General features: G+C 42.9%; 1 protein-coding gene across 5 annotated transcripts in view; it reads right to left on the bottom strand.

Annotated features, from left to right (window-relative positions):
- Positions 1-332: 332 nt before the first annotated feature.
- Positions 333-19,848, bottom strand: part of LOC132911715 (A disintegrin and metalloproteinase with thrombospondin motifs 10-like) — a 90,322-nt gene continuing 70,806 nt past the window's right edge. For 2 of the 5 annotated variants that reach the window (XM_060968589.1, XM_060968581.1), the window contains 14 exons: positions 11,971-12,244; positions 8,275-8,618; positions 7,468-7,742; positions 6,271-6,417; positions 5,953-6,103; positions 5,790-5,879; positions 5,058-5,373; positions 4,697-4,824; positions 4,355-4,602; positions 4,060-4,177; positions 3,614-3,876; positions 2,793-3,304; positions 2,338-2,511; positions 333-1,854 (listed from right to left, as the gene is read on the bottom strand). In XM_060968589.1, the coding sequence (XP_060824572.1) occupies positions 1,703-1,854; positions 2,338-2,511; positions 2,793-3,304; positions 3,614-3,876; positions 4,060-4,177; positions 4,355-4,602; positions 4,697-4,824; positions 5,058-5,373; positions 5,790-5,879; positions 5,953-6,103; positions 6,271-6,417; positions 7,468-7,742; positions 8,275-8,618; positions 11,971-12,244 (3,192 nt within the window). In that variant the 3' untranslated portion in view covers positions 333-1,702. Of the gene's footprint in view, positions 1,855-2,280; positions 2,512-2,792; positions 3,305-3,613; positions 3,877-4,059; positions 4,178-4,354; positions 4,603-4,696; positions 4,825-5,057; positions 5,374-5,789; positions 5,880-5,952; positions 6,104-6,270; positions 6,418-7,467; positions 7,743-8,274; positions 8,619-11,970; positions 12,245-12,311; positions 12,405-19,848 lie in introns of those variants that run through there. The other 3 variants (XM_060968614.1, XM_060968597.1, XM_060968606.1) reach the window with 3 other exon arrangements.

Here is a 19,848-nt window from a genome sequence, read left to right as displayed (position 1 = left end):
ATGAATTAATTTGAGGTACATAAAAATATTTATTAGTCTGTTCGGTATATTTATTTAAGATAATTAAGTTTTATATTTGGATGATATAACATACTATATATTTAACTTTAGTTATATATGATACATTGTTAGAATAAAATTTATGCGAATATAAAAGTATAAGAAGTAAATAAATAACTTAAAATTAATTATAATGATAATTACTTAGGCATTTCTATTAAAATGACATTGATGTATTTTACATATATGTAGTATCGTTATAATGATAATATCTGTAAGATTATAGAACATTTAAGCTATGTAATTCGCAATAATAATTTTTCTTATTGCAGGAAAAAGTGGTATTAGGTATGGCTATATGGATCGGAGTAATGGGGGTTCCACTGTACATTGCGTGTAATGTAAATAAATATAACGCTCGGAAACAGGGATAGACAACCTTTTGTAGTTGTATTCTCACATTTGTAAAGTAAATAACTATTACAAAAAATAGGAGAATGTGTATCATATACTTGAAATAAATATGAAATTAGATGAATTACTTTGTAATCGATATTAGACATTCTCTATCTGCATTTTAGAAATTTATAGATTAAAGATTAAGCCCTTGACATACCAACGACGTTTGGGATATGTAATTTGTTTATTGTATACAATGTACAAAATGAATGTACCGAGTTTCATTTTATTTATATATTAAGAGATTAATTCATTATAAGGATTCACTTACTTCAAAATATTTCGTTTTATTTATTGGTTGTTCAAAAATTAAATTTGTCTTTTATTCTATGTTTTTTTGTGTAAATGAGTTGCACGAACAGTTGAAGAGTCACAGTCTTACATATACGTATATAATTGTACAAAAGTTTAGTACCATAAAAATATAAAGTATATCACTTTGCTAATAAAATATATGTATAAACAATAATAAGATATGTAAAATTTACATTTTAGGGGAAAAAAGCTTTGTTACATTTTATTTGAAAAAGGATTTTAATCTAATGATATTATAATCAAATAAAGAATATAGCAGTTTGTTTATTTTAGTACAAATTTATGTTATTGATTTATTACGTAGAATCATCGATTGTAGGATCGGATAGTCACTCGGCAATGTCCACTTGTGGGAAATACTGTAAAGAGCAACTCGCGATAGTTGTACACTCAAGTGGACGCGTACTTTAAAATTCGTAACGTTACATTTAATTAAAAAATATATCGAGTGTTTATACATATTTTATATATATATATATATATATATATATACAGGAATTCGATATATTTTCACATTTTGCTTATATTTGTACATCTTGGAAATCTCGTTAACTTTATATGTATTTGCACCGTTGTATCGCTAGAGCTACAAGTTACGAATATTCATCTTAAATTCACGTACGATGTTGTTAATTTGTTTATTCGGAAACTTTATGTCAGTGACCAAAATTTATGTTTCATTATAATGTCATTTATATCGGAATGTTAGGTACACTTTGAATTTTCGTCACTTTTTTATTGTTACTTAACCTAACTGTATTGCATCGAAATTCGATGTTTAACTCGACCGTATTAGGAATATATTACGCTGTTTTCCGACAATCTTCGAAGCAAGTACAGACATAGGACGGATCCTGTTTTAGGCTGGATCTAGAAGCGTTGTTCGAAAGCGAAAGTTGATCGATTCGGCTGCTGTATTTTCGACTTGTCAATGATCGGGAATGTGTCTTCTGTCTCGACGACTGTGTCTTCGCTTTTTGAAACATGTGGCACAGCATTTGTCCTGCACGATCAATGATACATCGCACATGCGCCTATACGACGCGCACGTTGAGGCTGGTACAATAGTATCCTTACACTCTGAAACAGATTTATTTGTTTTTACGTTACATAACTAAAGAAGTCTAATCGTAATTAGTTGATAGATTACATCGAAATCTTTCTCTTTTATTAGTTCTGTCGAGTGCAAACTGATAAGAAGGAATATATCAAAATGTAAGAATTAGCAAGAATTAGCATCAATGCTAGCTTGTATTATTGCAAGTCGTTAAACGAAGCTCTTACACACACATACAAGCACGCGCGCGCGTAACTATGATATTAATATGGTAGAAGAAACGAAGGAAGAAGATACTTGCGGAGAAGTATATCGTAAACCGTTCGCTCGAAGCATTAATTCCCGGTATACGTACACTGTGGTTAATGATCCGTGAAAACTGTTGCTTTCTAGATACGCATTAAAGGGGCGAAAGAAAAGAAAAAGAAATAACGAGTTTCCATGCATACGTTCATGTAGTTACGGATATCCTTTAATGACCGATTCCCTCTGGCGTGTGCAATTACCAGATTTATCGTTCGCGCATTGCCGCCTATGATAACAACGCCTCGTATCGATCGGCTTTCTCTCGGGGTTGCAATCGTCGGACAGTAATTCTGTTATACGATCACGACACTCGACTTCCCTTCGCTTAACGCCGACTCTCACGAGGCAGCTCGCGTTGCAGGATTCCCATTTTCCTGTAAGCATGCCCATAAAGATGGACGTTTTATACTCTTGATCGTCTCCTTTTTATCTTTGGCAACGGGCCAAAAACGGCCTTCAAAAAGATATTATTAGCAGCACGGATAAACTCGATTACTGTCTTGGCGTAACATAAACGAGAAACCATGAAAACAATTATGCTGTCTTAATCCGACTCGACTTATCGGTCTTTTTTAATTGTTACGTGATTCTTAGTTACAGATAGAAAATAAGAAGGATAACAGTATACTTAATGTCATGATAATAAATAACTCACCAGTGATCCATCTGCCACCTTGGCAAAGTTCGATGGTGGCTGGCTTGTTTTCTGGATTACAGTCTCCTTGCATCGAGCAGGTCACCTTCCTAGTTCTCTTACCATTCGTACAATGACTCCATTTCGAGACGATCCACTTTGACTTGGTATTATACATGGAATTATCTGGATTTTCATCAACCACATTGTCGAATTCGAGGATTTCTGGCTCCTCGGTAGTAAGACTATCAACGATCGTGATTCCATTTTGATCGTTCGAGCTCACGTTATAGAAAGAGGCATCCTTGTTGTCCGCGTAGACGATCAATGGTGGTTCGGTCGAGCTGCAAGGGGGTAAGTTTAGACACGGGCTGACCTCTTCGGGTCTCACGTCCCGGTTACAGTCTCGATCGGGCAGAGCCAAATCCGATCTATCGGGTCCCACTCCCGAAGAAACACACATCACCGATCGTTTTCGAAGAGCACCCTCTCCGCACGATACCGGGCACATTTGCCATGGGCCGATCCACCATCTAATTTTGGCAAAACGAAACGATCAATTATCGTTCGAGTATATTATTTGAATTCGTTAGTATTAAATTCGTTCGAGTTGATTAAAATGCAAAAGAAGAACAAGTTGTTATATATCTTTTTAATAAAGGTGAAAGTCAACGAATCAAATTGCATTCGATATCGCGTTCAAGCGGTCGGAATGTCGAGTCGAACGGTAAATAAAATTTGTCTGTGGCCGGATTCAACCTAACCCCCCACCCCATGTTATCGCGACCGAGAAGCTTTAATCCGATTTTTCCTATACCATCGAGGCTGGGCTTTCGTTTTACCTGGCTGGGCATGGATTCAGATTGCATTCTCGCAAAATCGATTCCGGCTTTTCAATGCCCTCGCAAAAGTGGTCCTCGACGACCCCGCTCTTCTTCTCGTTGCAGAGTGCTTTGGAGGTTTGCGTGCCACCGCCGCAAGTGGCCGTGCACAGTGACCAATCGGAAAATACCCACGAGTATTCCGGTGCCCGATCAGGCTCCTTTTTCGGCACTGTGTACTCGTATCGCAGCCCGAAATTCCGATAATGTCCTCTGGAAATCAACTGAAGTGATGGGACAAAATTATTGAGAATGGGAAGAAAGTAGCTAAAGAATTCGTAGCGAATATACGTGGCCACGCTCGAAGAATCGACGAAAAGCGAATGAGACGGATAAGCAATTTGTCAAGAGGTTGCATACGTGGAATAAAACGAAAAGAAAAGAGTTAATCAGTTGCCGTTACGTACATAGACTGCGATGTCCTCTTTGATCGGGCCAGGAATTCTGACCTTTTCTCTGTCGCGATCGCGCTCGTACAGAGCTGGAGTTCCGGCGACTTGGTATTCCCCTGCTAAAGTGATCTGCCTGTTCAATTGGAATGAAGATCATAGTTCTAGATCGTAATATCTCTCCAACGTCTTTTACTTTTCATTCGGAATTTATTACTTCGTTAGCCGATACAAAGAGATACACAATCAATTAGATCATCGATGTAATGTATTAACGTAACCGACGACGAACACATCTTGGATTATTACTTACCGTTTTCCATTAAGGAAATATTTGTCGGAATTTGGCACACCTATTCCGATATAATTTTTGCTGTTTCCAATTTCTTCGATTTTTATATTTCTCGATCCATTGGGGACAACGACGACTTCCTTGTATCCCGGACCGTCGTTTTTGTCGTAAATTCCGCCTGTTGTTTCGCATTGAGTTCCATCACCATGGCAGATTCCACAACGATCTTCCGTGGCATCTGAATCGACCGTCCAATCACAGCCAACTTTCTACACCGTTAATTACAATCGAAAAATAGAGAATAGAATAGAGAACGAAAGATACGGATATTGTTGAAAATATCGTCTAGAAAAATAGACTGACTCGACAGATTCCAGCAATGCACATGTCTCTGGTACCAACGTTACAGGGTGTGCCATCGAGAGCGGCTTCACCCCATGGAACGATCACGCTTTCCTCTGTGTCGGTGCAATATAGCTCGCAGGGTTCCGCTTCAATTAAGGACGATATTCATTAGTATTGTACGGATTAGAGTCGAATGGACGAATATCGAACGATCGTAGATTACTTGGCAAAAAATAACTTTCAACTGTTTATTAAATTCGATAAATTTTTTACTGTCAAATAGCAAGCAACCGTTTAGCATTATTTACAGCATTGTTTATTGCGAAAAGTACTTGTCCGTAGTATCTTCGACGAAAGAGTCCAAAAACTAGTGGCTTACTCTGATCGAAATACGGCAGCCAAGTGTAATTCTTCCCTTTGTATTCTTTGCCGTCGTAATGGCTGCACTGAACTGCTCTGAAACTGGCCGTTTCTTCCGGGCATGGATCGGTGTTGCAGATTTTATATCGACGTCTTTCTCCGATGCAGAATTTTCCACCGTGCGCTGGTTCCGGATGGTCGCATTTCCGCTCGACGATCGAAACGCCCGCACCACAGGTTCTCGAACACTCGCTCCAAGAACCCCACTCGCCCCATCCGCCGTCAATTTGACGCGGTTTGTCCACAATTGGCACGCATTCCTGGTTCTGACACCACTATGACAAAATTCGCGCACGTTATCGAAAATCAGTTTAATGGCTGGTTGACTTATTTATTCGTTAATGACGGCTTATTTATCTATTTTTTTTTTTTTTTTTTTTTTTTTTTTCTTAGAGCGTTATGAATATACAGAGGACCAATGAACATCGATCATCGAAAAAGAGAGAATGCCGTGCTCGAAATCGCTTTATTTGTTCTTTTATTTTTATCGTTATCCGTTAATATTATATTTCTCGTTGTTACAACATTATATCTTACGATATTGTTTTCTATTGTTCCTTCTCGAATACGAAATGACGGGACGACGCGGTGAAAGATTAATTTAATCATATAAATTCGTGGGTAATTGTTATTCATTGGGAATTACAATCGCACAACGCTATATGTATAATCACGCATCTAATATTCTTACCATGTGTTTGCCACAGTGTGTCCCCGGGGCGGCCGGATGAAGCATGGTGGTGCAAGTGCCATCGACGATGCACCATAATTTAGAACAGATCTGTGAACAAAATCACCGATCTCTATTCACCGGTCTAAAATTGCCCCGTACTCGATTTACTTTTGTTCATCACCTCCTGCAAGGGCGAGCAAACGGAAGCTTCCCTGACGCCGAACTGAAGCCTGCATTGGTGCTCCGCGTTATACATCGCGCCAGGCGGTAACTCTGGATACGAATAATCATTGTCTGCCGGTTCGTCTTCCAAACATTCGCCTTTCCCTTGACTGTAGAAGTTTTAAAACTTTCTTTAAAAACTTTCTTTCTCTTAAAGTTTTCAAAGCTTCGAACACATGCCATCTAGCAAAACGATCGAACTCGTTGTTCAGACTTTTCGAACGACACATCTGAAACGATAGTCGATGTTGTCGAAAGAGATTTTTAAATTTCTTACTCCAAAAAATTGGTAATGTCCCTTCTAGAGCATCTGGACCAAGCGACGCCGATGGTGTCCACCTCGAAAGTCGGCGTCATCACGTGCAGGGTGTCACCGTCTCGCTTGCTGCAGCCGATTTTTTCCGTATCGTGGTACATGCCAAAGCTGGAGCGAAAATCGTGTCATTGTCGCGAATCATTTCGATTTCGGACGAATCGTGATTTCGCGTGCGTCTGCCCGCGATACGATTCCAGCCAAATAAGCGGCAAACGCGATAACGAGGTCGCGTTATCGGTTATTATATTAATAAAAGCAAATTGCGCTTAATAACGAGCACGGGGAATTGGATTCTCCATTAGCTGACCAAACAAGTTACGCATCGATTCGGCCAATTTTTTCCTTATTACGGACTCGACGATTTTTTTATGCGTGAAATCGACTCGCGCGTCGAGCGGATGATAATATTAGTTAGTTTCACGCGCGTGCGTTTTGATAGTATTTTATAATATTTTGATACTTTGATACGTGGACAATCGTAATAGAAAGAGCAGATATTTAATGGTAAACTTTGAATAGAATCAAAGTGGAACTCTACGGTAACGAAAATTTGGTCAGAAACGGGGAAAATAAAATGGCGAAAGTACTTTGAACATCTTTCAAGTTGACAGGAAACAGCAGCCAGTATGATAATTTATGTTTCATACGCCTTTAAATTTCAGAGGTTAAGACAAATTGAGATTAAAGTTGAACTCCGTTACGAGTCTAGTTTGTCACATTTAGAGTTAATGCCAGGAGACAAAGAGAATACAAGTCATCCAGTCAGAATATAAATTCAAATATACCATTAAAACGTACTACCGGTCGATAAAAAGTTAGCCAAATCGAGGATTCTTGATCACCGAGAAATATGAAATACGTTTGGGGTAATCGCTGCGAGGCAAAGAAGCTTGGCCAGACTAAGTGCGCTTCTAAGGATCTAATAAAAAAGAGGTAATAAATTTCTCTGGATTACACGGAGGTAATACTCGAGTCTCGCGAAGATAATTCACTTCCGACGAGTCGCTACTTTTTCTCGGAAAATTCAGCGGAAATTTAGAGGCAAGTTTGCCAGCGACGTTCGACCGATGGAATCGTTATCTATTTCTTGTTTCTTTTTTTCTTTTTTGTTTTTTTTTTTTTTCTTAAGTTAAAGATCGATCGAACGTTTCCACTCACTTGTGTCCCAATTCGTGGGTGATGGTGTGCGCGAGCGTGATTCCATTGTCTTCGTTGACGCTGCAGCTGCGGTCCGGCTGGCACATGCCGGCTACGTGAGCCACTCCCAGAGTACTACACGGCGTGTTCGCTCTCGAGCAGATGTCCTCCCTCGTCACCAGAATCGCCACGTCGTGGTGATTCGGATGCGAGTCGTCCGCCGGATTCAGTTTCTGTTGCCATTTGCAGAAATTGTACAGCGTCCTGTCCGCGTTCACCGTGATGTCCAGTCCTTGCTGAAAACAGACGTTAGTCGAGCCGTTTCGCGGCCAGTTGAATAGAAATGCGCGCATTTTCTCCCACCGTGGAATTCGTTTTCGATCGTTCAGTGGCTACGGTTTACGAGCGTGTCAACCGATCCGAACGTTCGACATTGCCCTAGCATTCGAACGTTTTCCTCGTGATTCGTTCGACCAACGAAACGATCCAATATTTTATGGATGGTGAACGCGCGCGATGTCGATTCGTTTCGACACTTTGTTAAGCGGTTTTGGGAATACCGGGTATAATCGTCGTTAGTTAACAGGATAGATAGATAGATAGATAGATAGATAGATAGATAGATAAATAGATGGACGATAACAAGATTACTTCGAAAGCATTAATACGATATTGCAACGGCATTTCGATCGGTTGACCGTAGTCGCCTGTTTAGAAGAAAGCAAGTTGATTTTACCGAATCTTATATCTGATTGTTAAATAGTAAACTAGATAAAACACGGTATCGTGTAAACTATGCCGTGCATCTAGTTGTTGAACGTAACGCACATCACCGGCGTAATTCGCACGTACTTCCGCGTCGTCCTCCTCGACAAGGATAATCCTGACCACGACGACGTTAATGAAATTCCCTATGGTAGGATCGAGGTAGAGGGAGGACACCATGTTCATGATGGTCAGCAGATACGTCTCAACGTCGCCGTCCTGATGAAAAGCCATCATCGTCGTGTCAGCGACAACGAGAGCCTCGACGTGACGCGGTCGGCTGATCGATCTCTTGGCACGTTGCCATCGTTTCGTCTGATGATGTTTTCTTCGGCCTCGTCCTTGAACCTGTACCAGTCCTGGTTGCGTTTGCCATTCGAGCCGTGTTTCCGTCAGCCGCCTCGGCTCTGTACAACAACAACGCAACCCCCGGTCTTTGATTAGCATCCCGCTCGATATGAAATTCCTATCCGGTTCAATGGAATTCCCCTTTACGCGGTCGCGTTTGATTTTCGTGAAAAGGAATTCCATTTTCTCGATGCGGTCATCGATGAACCGATGCCGACCGGAATAATTAATGGTCGGGTCGGATCGTTTGTCGGATTTCGGCTACCTGACGCGATGCAATGCCATACGGCTGATCCGATATACCCGCTGATCTATGATCTATCCAACGTGTCGATTTACGGGAAAATCGACTTGTCGTTTTCCACGTGGTTCTGATAAAATCGACCGATTCGAAAACGCGAGTCCGCGCGTGCCATCGTTAAAACATCGTAAAAGCTCTATTTAGATTCCTTTCGAATCGACTGGTCGAACAACAAATTACGTATGGAGGAAAGACGGAAAAATGCGAAACGGATGTTTAATTTTCACGCAGACCCATCGATCTTGCTCGGTAATTCAACGTTTGAAATTACCGGAGCTATCTGCGCATCTAACCTGTACGTTCTATCTCGAAAAAGACGTACACACCGCGAGCACGTAAGACGGTCTCTTAATTTATGCAGATTGCTCGATCGCAGAGGCGTGCAATTAAGATTTCATTCGAGCCATCCGATAGATCGGCCCGCTTGCCGAAATGGATATTCATTGTACTTAATTACGGGTTTGCGGCGAATTGGATTATCCCCCGTCGACCACGCTGCCGCTTATCAGCCCGCTCGGATCTTACCTTCGTATCGGTTTCTCCGTAAAGTCGTTTAATCCGCTGAAACGCGGTCTCGTCACTCGGTTAATAGGTTGCACGCGGGAATCGCGGCAAACACGTCGGCCATGGATCAACACTCTCGAAATTCGTGACCAAATTAGCCGAATTAATCGCGCCCCTTTGGACAGTTTCCCCGAAGTCCAACTACCGATTTCGCTTCACGCGAACTTAAGCGTCCGCGTAGTTAATTTCATAAAGTTTCATCGTTGACGTTCGCAATGAGAGGGGAACGTAAAACACCTTACTTCCATATCTATCGGCCTGCTTTTTTCTCCCATCCCCACTAGCTACTTATTTCATCAACGAAAAATATGAAATCGAAAGGTCTCGACCCTATCCGACGTCGATCGAAACATACAGCGTTGACACACCTATTCTGTCGTTAAGAAATATCGACGACTCGTCGCGTGATAAGTCACTTCCGCGCTTCGTATATCGATATATCTAATTTCGAGATAATTAGTGGCCGAACGATGACGGATCATCGGTGAGATTTTATCGAAACGTTCGCCGACAAGCTCGTAAATATCGAGCTGCAATTTTTCGCGACGCGATCAAAGATGTCGGTGCCGGCGAAAGAACGAGTAGAAAACATCTCCGGAACGCCCACGTTTCATATCGAGACGCGTCCAATTACATTATACGTAAACGGCATAAATACTCGTAATACGCGCCGCTAGCGAACGAACGGGCCACCGTGCGAAGTCGTGGGAGGGAAACGGGGATAGGAATGGTAATGGGAATGGGAATGAGAACGGGAACACGAAGATTGAGAAAAAAAAAGAGATGTCGGTCCGTTCTCGCTGTAGGTGCCGCTGCCCATTCGTCTTCCATTTGCTTCTTCGTATCTTTGCCCTCTCTATGCTCCTTCTTTTGTTCGTTATTTGTTGGTTGGTTGGTTCGTTATTAATTAGAAGCTCGTTGACGCGGAGTTAGACTGCAGACGGTTTCTTTTTATGTCGAACACGCATCGTTTGTACTTCGTATCGGTGTAATTAGCGGAAGTGCCGTTTCAGGCGACGACAACGACGGCAGCGATGGCGTTCGAGAAGTACAAACGGGAGGAAACAAGGCGTGGCTTTGGCATTTGTTAAAATTGATTTACGGTCAGCATCGAGAACTAGTCTTCTAGTTGACTGACAGAGATATATCGTGCCATGGTCAATTTGTCCCTATTACAGATTTTGGTATCATCGAACGAAATAAACTACGAGTTTCGAGTGTCGCAATTAAACTCGTATCTACTCGTATATATAGAAATGTATGTCGTTAAACTTACAATTGGTCAAAGAATTCTAAAAAAAAAAAAGGAAAATCCTAATCTCCCAAGATTCAATAACAATAAAAGTAGCTTTATTTAATAACGTTATAAGATTATGAGATAATATCTTTCTTGCTGTCGAGCTTGCTAACAAGTTACGCTACCTGTATATTAGTAGGCAGTGAGCTATATCTCGGTCTTTTACGTTCTATCTGTTACGTATGCACATATATCGTAGAAACCCGTCATGTATTAACATTGGGATAAAGATCTAGGATGGCAAAAAGTTGGCGGTAATCCGTTGAACGAGTTACGCCTATACCCTACGGATGATGTACGTTAAAGTTGTTACGTAACGCAACTGGAACGATAAAATTCATTATACGTAATAACAGAACGTAGTAACAGAATCCATTTAAAGATACAGCGCGTGCGAATAGAGCGGGAAAAAGGAGTATAAAAATGTCAAAAATAGCGTCGTCTAATTAGAAACAGTTGTAACCGCGTTGGCTGCATACTGAAATAATCCCTAATTACACGAGTCCGTAATTAACGGGAGAAAAATTTTCGTGCGGTAACGTTTGTCGTATCCCGAAGCAATTTCATCGATAAGGAGATAACGTTTGGCGTCGACACGCCCACGCTTTGCAGCTCGTGTATCCAATTACCCCGTAGCCTCGGACGGCATAAATGTTCTTAGCGAGAGAAATCGAAAGAAGAACGGACGAAGGGGGAAGAGAACGAGTTGGGAGGGTAAAACTGGAGATTCGACCTAGTATCTAAATTATAGGTCATGGCAAGTTCCTTCCATAAAATGTGGCCCGTAATTATTTCGCGAGTAAAAATAAGAATACGAAGGTGCGAATTGTTACGTGGGTATCAGTTGGTTGGTAACTTTTCGGAATCTCGGTTAATTTCCTTTTACCCTTAGCCGATAATAAATTTCATCGTTGTAACAAAAGTTCTTCTCGTTGGCGTTAAAGTTTCGAAGAATTTTATCGGTGTACGATCGAACGGTTCAGCAAGTAGAACAAGAAAAAAAAGAGTCAGACAGACGCGCGCGGCTAATAGTCGCCTTTCGTCCCGATCCTTGCCGGAACAAAAAGAAATCGAGAATCGAAAGTAGTCGAGCGAAGGAACCAAGGGATGGAAGAAGGATCGACGAAAGGGGAAAAAAGGAAAGGGAAGAAAGAGGAGGAGAAGGAATCTCGAGAGACAAGAAGAAGAGAGGCAATGAAAGGCTGCGCGGAAGAAGTAGAAGGGGAGAACGGTGTCGGTGGATTCTCACCGCGAGTGCCACAGTTTCTCTCCAGTTTTCTCTTCTTTTTTCGTCGGCGTCTGGTGCGGCCGGCGGCGCCGATTTCGAGCTGCGGCTGCTTCACGGACCTACGAAACACGAGATGCGGCCTGCCGAGCACCGAGTTCCGGTAGAGTCCGGCCGTGGTACGGCCCTCGGCGCCGGCGTCTTCCAGCCGAACCTCCAACCGAACTTGTTCTTCTTCCGGGGACACAGCGACTGGTTCCAACCAGAACTCCCCGTCATCGCCACGCAGCATGCCCGCCTGAAACACGAAACCAACTATCGTCTTACACGGACTCTTTGTTCCGATTCTATTCAGAGACAACTACCGAGATTGTGTCATAGCGAGACCGTCTACACGGGATTTTCTCTCGGTCAAACGTGTTCGCGATAGTTTCTGTCTACCGAATTCGTCGTTTCTGTTTCGCTAACGTGCATTTTCTCGGTTCGATGCCGCCCGCTGTATCCTCTTCCTCGAGATCCGTTCCTGCCGTTTGAAATTATTATAATTATTATTATTGCGTTATTCTAAACTTTTAACATTTAAACTCGGTTCTCTTACGTTGACTTTGTTGGTGATTTTCTTAGCCGTCAAAGTCTTTCGACGTTCGATAATTATCAACTTATTCTTTACCAAAGTCTGTTTTAAAAACTAACGCCGAGCTTTAGGTTTCGTTACTACGACGATTACATTTTCTTTTACATCCAAAATTTAGCGAAGCTGACTATATAAGAGAAATTTCACCTATAAAGACTTTTCGTGTTAAAGCGACGGTTATTACACTCGAGTAGTAATCTTCTATCTCAATTGTGGAACTTGCAACTGTTATGAACGTAGTTAAGTACTTTACCGCAAAACTTTATGCGATGTAATAGAATTTTATGCACGTTGCATAAACACTACTTCTCTCTTTCTCTCTCGTTTTAGACATTAGATCTCGGAAGAAACATTTTGACAACAATCCTAATAATTTAACGCGTTAAAGTAATCTCTAAAATAACTTTTCTAAACGGACAGCTGTTGCTCTTCTTACGAAATCATTCGTTCTACGTTCAGTTTGATTTGTTATTTCAAGAACGACCCTGTCCGTTTCGCCGTGTCCAGTCATTTGTTGGTCGGAGATCGAAGAATAGCCGTTTCGAAAGGCGTACGCAGAGGTGGGCCTCGTGGGTAACACCTTGGAAACGAAAAACGGTATAATGAAAATCGGTTTCGTTCGATGCTGGTACAGATTAGCGCGTTTATAGCTGTGCCGCGTCATTAATCATTCCCGATCGTCGATAGTGTTCACCATTCTCCGTCAAATAGCAATTGATCGGCGGAACACCCATCGTCTGATTTCGATTTACAAATTCTCATTTTACGCCCACTCTTTCTGCTCGCTTCTTCCGCTATCGCTCTCTTTATCTGCTTCCCCTTTATCGCTGCCGTTACAACATCCACAGTGTGCAACATCCACAACCGTATAGATCCACTCGATACGAATTTCGAATTCGCGCCTCATTTTTCACGCGTCCTTCCGTTCTTTCATTAAAAATCTCTCGATCGCGTCGACCGTTTATCGTCGTTTCCAATTCGCACCGTTCAATTCTAACGATGTTAAATCGTCAGCCGACGTGTCAAAATTTAAAAAACGATCTCTCTGTCTGTCTCTCTCTTTCTCTTTATCTCCTTGCTCGGTAGAAAAGAGCGACTCGGAATAAAAAAATTTGTATCGGTTGGCGAGCAACTTTGGTCGAATAGCTGTTCCAGCCAGCATAGAATCTCAGGAACGAAATCGGGATTCGTACGAGAGTCCTATAAACCGAGAATTCCGTGTAAAAATACGTAGCGGGAAATAATCGATTCGAGGAGGAGATACAGCTAGGTTGGCGCGGTAGAAATAGGAAAGACGGCCAGGCGAAGGGTCTGAAATACAAGTCGAGCGAGCCAGGGTTGGCCGTGTTTCAACGATTCTCCGACGCCGACCGTGAAAAATCACGGCGCCAGCCTTACAAAGAGGTAAGCCCAACTGCAACAGAGGCACCGCGCCGTTGAAGGACCGCAAAGTGAAAAAGGACCGAGCGTGATTCAGCGCCGCATGGGGCCTCACGGCTCGATCCTTCTTCTCTCCTTTCCTCTTTTCTCTTCGTCGCCGTTCCCTTTCCTTTCCTTCCTTCATCTTCATCTTTTTCTCCCCCTTCCGCGGCTACCTTTTATTTTTTGCGCCGTTTCTTTTCATCTTAAGCGCGCAGAAACGCCGATCGACTATATAAGGAGTGATTTGTTGCCGCGGTGGCTTCGACGCTTCAACCACGCCACGAACATTGTCGTTCGTTCGGTTAACGATACGCTCGATTTTTCTCGTTTCTTTTCAATCGGCGCTCTTTATTCCCAATATGAGATCGTCGGCTTCGTTCGTCGAATGTGTCGCGACACCGATTCGAGAACGATTTCAGAGAATCTTAAGAAAAAAGCCGTCGAGTCGTAACCAAGTCTGGAGGAGCAGCGAACGCCTGTGCCTATCGACCTTTACATTTTTTAAAATCTTGCTACGATATGATTTACATCGTAGATATTAGAAAGCGAATCCCTTACAGGTCGAGCTTTATCGAGAAAATAACTCTGACATTCCGTGGAATGTTTTAAAGGACGGTAACGCAGGATACCGCAAAGTACCATTGTAGTCGAAACGTGAATTCGAGCGACAAAGTGACAGGTTTACAACGGCCTAGGGTCTGCGTATTTCAAAGAAAATTCAATTTTCTACGTCATGTATTTCTTCCTTTCTTTAACCGTCCGTCATCCGGAAACTCCGAATATTTAAGTCGAACGGAGAGCAAGCTGGAACGTTATTTGCAGGAGACGTTCAGTGGCTCGACGCGACGTTGGAGCTTTCAAGCGACAACGTTTATAGTTTATAGCGAGACACTTTGCGGCATATCGCTAATGGATGTTGAATTTAGAAGTTGAATGGACGTTAAATTTATTTGTAAACTCGATACGTTTATTAGCTAGCCGGTCGGATCTACATAAAGTGGCATCCACATAAATTCCCTATCCCTTTTGCCGTTTACGAGTGTGCGTGGAACCGGTTAACTGCAAAGCGTTATATGTATTTATCTGTAACCTTATCCCCTTAAGATTCAGCGCGTCGCTTCCGACTGCCTCATCGGACTAATCCGGATTTATCTCGAGGCGAAGGTGAACCTCGGTCTCTCGTCGACGGAATCGATTGCTCCGTTTCGACGTTCGTTTCTGCGTCTTCGATTCGCGCGACGTTCATCAGGTCCCATTGTTACGCTCGCGTCTCGAATCGAATTCTTCGATGGAATCGTCCGGATTACGAGCAGGCTTCGCAGCCAGAATGTTTCCAGCCAAAGTATGTAAATAGAATAGATTATGCGAGTAGATAATTGCCGATACTGGCAATTCTCGAAAGACGGTCTCGTCTGGTCTAAACTTTCCGTTGGTGCACCGTCGTGCAGTCGCGGTTGATCGGGCGTTCGCTTTTTGCTCCGTTTCGTTGATAGAACGAAGCGATAGTTTGAACGAGTTAGCGATTGCGCGCGGTTAGCGCGAGGTCGGCAAAGACGATCTGAAACAGTCGTAGATCATTCGCTGTTCCCCGATAACGTACGATCGGAATCCCGACAAAAGAGCCGAGAAGGGGAGAAGCCGAAGCGCAAATTAAGTAATTTCGTCGTGGCGAGCTGTTACTGGAATCGGTGAATGAAAATGGATGATGACATTATCGATCGAACGATCTACCGGCCGTTCGTTATTTCGAGTCTGGCGCATGCGTGCCCTGCCGCGGGAATTCAATGCATCCAATCGCAAGTAAATATATTTCTATAAAGGTCAACCGTCCAATTTAGATGTCTGTTTGTTCGTTTAATTGGTCGGATGGCTGGTCAGCCGTTCTATGGCCCCGGCCGACTCCTTTTCGCGATGTATGCGCGCCGCCCCGTCTTCCCCTCCGTTTCTAGGATCCGATTAATTCAGTGCACCGGCCGATAATTTATGGCCGGCCATGCGTTACGCTCTACACCTTCCTCTCTGCCCGTTTCGCGGCAAAACCTCTTCGTATCTGTCACACCTTCCTCTAATTGCCGCGAACACGCGAGATATCAGGCAGCAGGAGGACTGACTAGTCGCCTCTCGTGACGCCACTCCGTTTCGAGCAATCCGATTCTGGAGGGAAACTAGCTCGCTGACTGGTTCCGTTATTCCGTTGCAAAATACCTAGCTATTCGTCGGAACTTTTACAGTTTCCCAAGATTTCTTATGTTTTTCCTAATAACGTTCAGAGTGTCAAATAACGTCAAACCGGCTACTACGAAGTTTGTCCGAACTCTGATATATCTATCGTCTCTGATCTAAACTAAGAAATTATAATTATTTCAATTTTATCGGTTCCATTGATATTGCGAATTCGAGGGCGGTTCTTCTCGAATACGTTAAATAACGTCCTCGAGGACGGGGAAGAGAGTCTGCCTTTGCTTCGAGGAGCGATACCAAGGGACAATCTCGATCGCTGTTACGTTTTAGTTGTTACGTACAAGTTTTACCTGTCAAAATTTCAGTAAAAAAAAAAAAAAAAAAAAAAAAAAAAAAAAAAAAACGGAGAGACGGAAGTGAAAAAGAAAGAAAAGTGAACGAGCGATCGTCGATATCCTGGAGGAAGCACGGATTAAACCTTTGTTTCCTCTCGGTAAATGCGAGGTAAATCGAAAGATACGATAAGCGGTAACTACGCGGTGTAACAAATGAAATTATTTAATCGATTATTCGTTACCAACAATTGGAACGATACAAGAGGCGAAGTTTTCTAAAGAGAAAGGCTAGAAGGTTTGGCGCGAACGGGAAAAAGTTCAGCACCTGGAACGAGGTTTTCGCGTAAACTATCGAGTTAATTAACGCGCGGTCGACACGGAAAGAAGGCACGGAGACGGGGCGTGAGGCGGGACGAAGGAGAGAGGGACAGCCACGGTAGGTGGGATTAGCATAATGTGTCGGGAACCGGCGATCGGACTTGGTTCGACTCGATTGTAGTCAGTTAATGGTCGCCGAACAGTCGTTATTCTCGCGCGTGGCAATACGCTGTAAACGTTAAGGCTACCTCGGCGTACAATCTAGCATATATAAATTATTGTTGTCCGACCAACGAGGTGTATCGATGGGCGGTCGCAATGCTGTCACCCGTCGACGCCCATGCTCGCAGTTGGGATCGGAGAACGCTCCGCGACGCTTACGCCTTTGAGTCTTTTCTCCTTTCCACCGCTTCGTGTCGCAAGTGTAAATCCACGTCCAAACCAACTGCAGCCTCTGTACCATCCGCGATAGTGGCCAAAGCTTGTCGATAAGCGTCCGCGTAACGCTCGTGACAATGTTGTCGATGCGGCTGACCGACCAGCGACCGACACTGAATTTGTCTCGCGACTACTCGCCTCGATTACATCTCTCGATATTGAATACAACGGGGAATAGATCGTCGATGCGCTTTTCACGCTGCACGTGTCGCGACCGAGATAAACACTTGTACGGTTTATTGAAATTGAATATCGGTACGCGTACATTCAAGTAGTACTAAACATACCCGTACGTTTAACTCCTAGTCGACATGTCCACTGGATCCGCTGTCGTGTCTCGTACGTTCCTTGTTATCCTATCCACTTGTTTCGATAGGTAGCTAACACTTTGTCCGTTACGTTGCTTTCGCTTGAACGAACATCGATTCTAACAAAGATTTTATTATTGCTGTACGGAAACGAGCGTTCTATAATTTATACAGTATCGCGACAGCTTGGAAATTTAGAATTTGAAAAATCGATTACGGAGACGAATTGAATTTACGAGCGAGTTAAAGTTAAAAAGTTTCATCGGCGGTATCTCTCTACCGTTGCCTGGTGGAAGTGTCGATTGATTCGCTAAAGTCTCCTTCGTTGTTTCACGATTTAAGCGTTTCTGTAATGCAATTTGTAAATTACAATTATGCCAACAGGCGTTGCTAACAAGCGACGATAGTTTACGGTTAATAAGTTTTTATTATGCCATTATAAAACACCTTGAAATGGACGAATCAATACCAATTTCCTACCACAATAGCGTGAAAATCACGTTTTTCAGAAGTAAATCGCTTGGCATATGGCAACTCTCGATGCAGTTGCGTAATCAAAATTTCAAAGAAATTTATCGCGTTACTCTCACGGAGTCGAGGTGATTAACCGTACGATAAATATCGGCAATTTATATTCCGTGAAGAATCAACAATCGGTATTTCGTTTCTGTAAACGTTGCAGCGTATTCACGAGACCGTTCCTCCGTAAACTTTCCTCGGTATCGTTCATCGATCGCGCAGGTATGTTCTGCCGATTTGTCATCGACGCGAACAGTCGCTAACGAATGTCAAAGCTAATTGAATTTGATTGGCTCGACGGCTTGTAAAGTATTACAAAAGTTACACCAAGGAGACAATGCCCGTGATTTGTCACCTTTTCGATTCTTCGTCTCGCTCCTTTGCTTTACACCCATTTTCGTAATTGGCCGAGGTCACCGCTTCTACACCCGTCCCCGTTGGATCGAGCTGATAATCGCATCTGCGTCGTTTGCCAGCTCGATCCTCCTGTTTCTTCGTTTCTATTTCTTTCTCGTGACTCATCGGTCGCGGAAAAAATGTGCTCTGGATCGGTCCGGATGCCGATAACGACCAGAGATAAATTCATTAACTGCTATTTGTTCGCCAACCGAACACGCCTTCCTGAATTTCTTACTTCGCTCGACTCGATTAAGCTTTATACTGTTATGCGAGATATGTACTCGATAATTGGAAAATTACAGAGCAATAGACATTCCTTCGAAGTAGAGATTAAGAAGACGCAGAAGTAGAGTGCCAGCTGCGAACCTCGTTCTTATTCTATAGAATTTTTATACTCACGTGCCGTTTGTGCTCTAAACTCTCGGTTCTGTTCAAGATGGAACATATGTTTGCAACATACGTGAAGAAACTCTCTCATTTTTTGCCCCTTTTTGTCACGAAGATCGATGTATTTTAAAACTAATTTATACTATTTGTGATCTAATAAAATCTCCGACGAGCGGTCAAAGTTAGTTTAGCACCTTTCTAAAAATATCCATAAATCGCGAGATTTGATCAACGATCGAGCTTTAGAATTTAAACTAATTTCCTACGATACGAACATCGATCCTAGTCAAATTATAGGATATCGACTCGTTGAAATTTGTTCTCTTCCCTTCGACTAGCTTCTAACTCGTTCCTGGACTTTAATTCTCTCTCCGAGTGCTCAACCATCTCTATGGAAACTCGATTTGAAAATGCTTGATTCGCCAAAACGTCTTTTACGGTTCGCGTTATCCCATTCCAGATAGCGACGTTAGTTTCACATTCGTTCCAATCGATAGATTCTTCCAGCACGAATTATTTTCGGTAATCGAGAGCAGGCGTTGTTAGCGGTTCTGGCGACCTTCTTAGTGGCTACATTCGTTCGAATTAACCGTTCGTCGCGTGTAATACGAACGATGTACGGAGGTGCGGGGATTTCACGCGATGAACACTTTTTATGAAAAGTTGTTTCGATATGGCGTATAAGCGAGCAACGACGTCTCTTTCCAAGCGTTGGCACCTGAATGGTAGTATCGTGTTTGCGTGGACGTGTAATGGAAAAAGGGGTTAATTGCGTGACGGAGCCGAAGAAGCGGTTGCAAGACGATGTATCGATGCCAGTACCGGGATTACGCCCTTCTGCCCCGCTAGGATGTATTTTAACGAGACGATAAATTATTCGAAATGTCAATCGCGCGATATCGTTCGCGCGGCGCAGCCGCTCGTCGACTATTCGCGCGAAGGATCGAGAATGACGTCAGGC

This window comes from Bombus pascuorum, chromosome 1, assembly GCF_905332965.1.
Source record: "Bombus pascuorum chromosome 1, iyBomPasc1.1, whole genome shotgun sequence".
Classification (NCBI taxonomy): domain Eukaryota; kingdom Metazoa; phylum Arthropoda; class Insecta; order Hymenoptera; family Apidae; genus Bombus; species Bombus pascuorum.
This window is presented reverse-complemented; position numbering and strand designations above follow the sequence as displayed.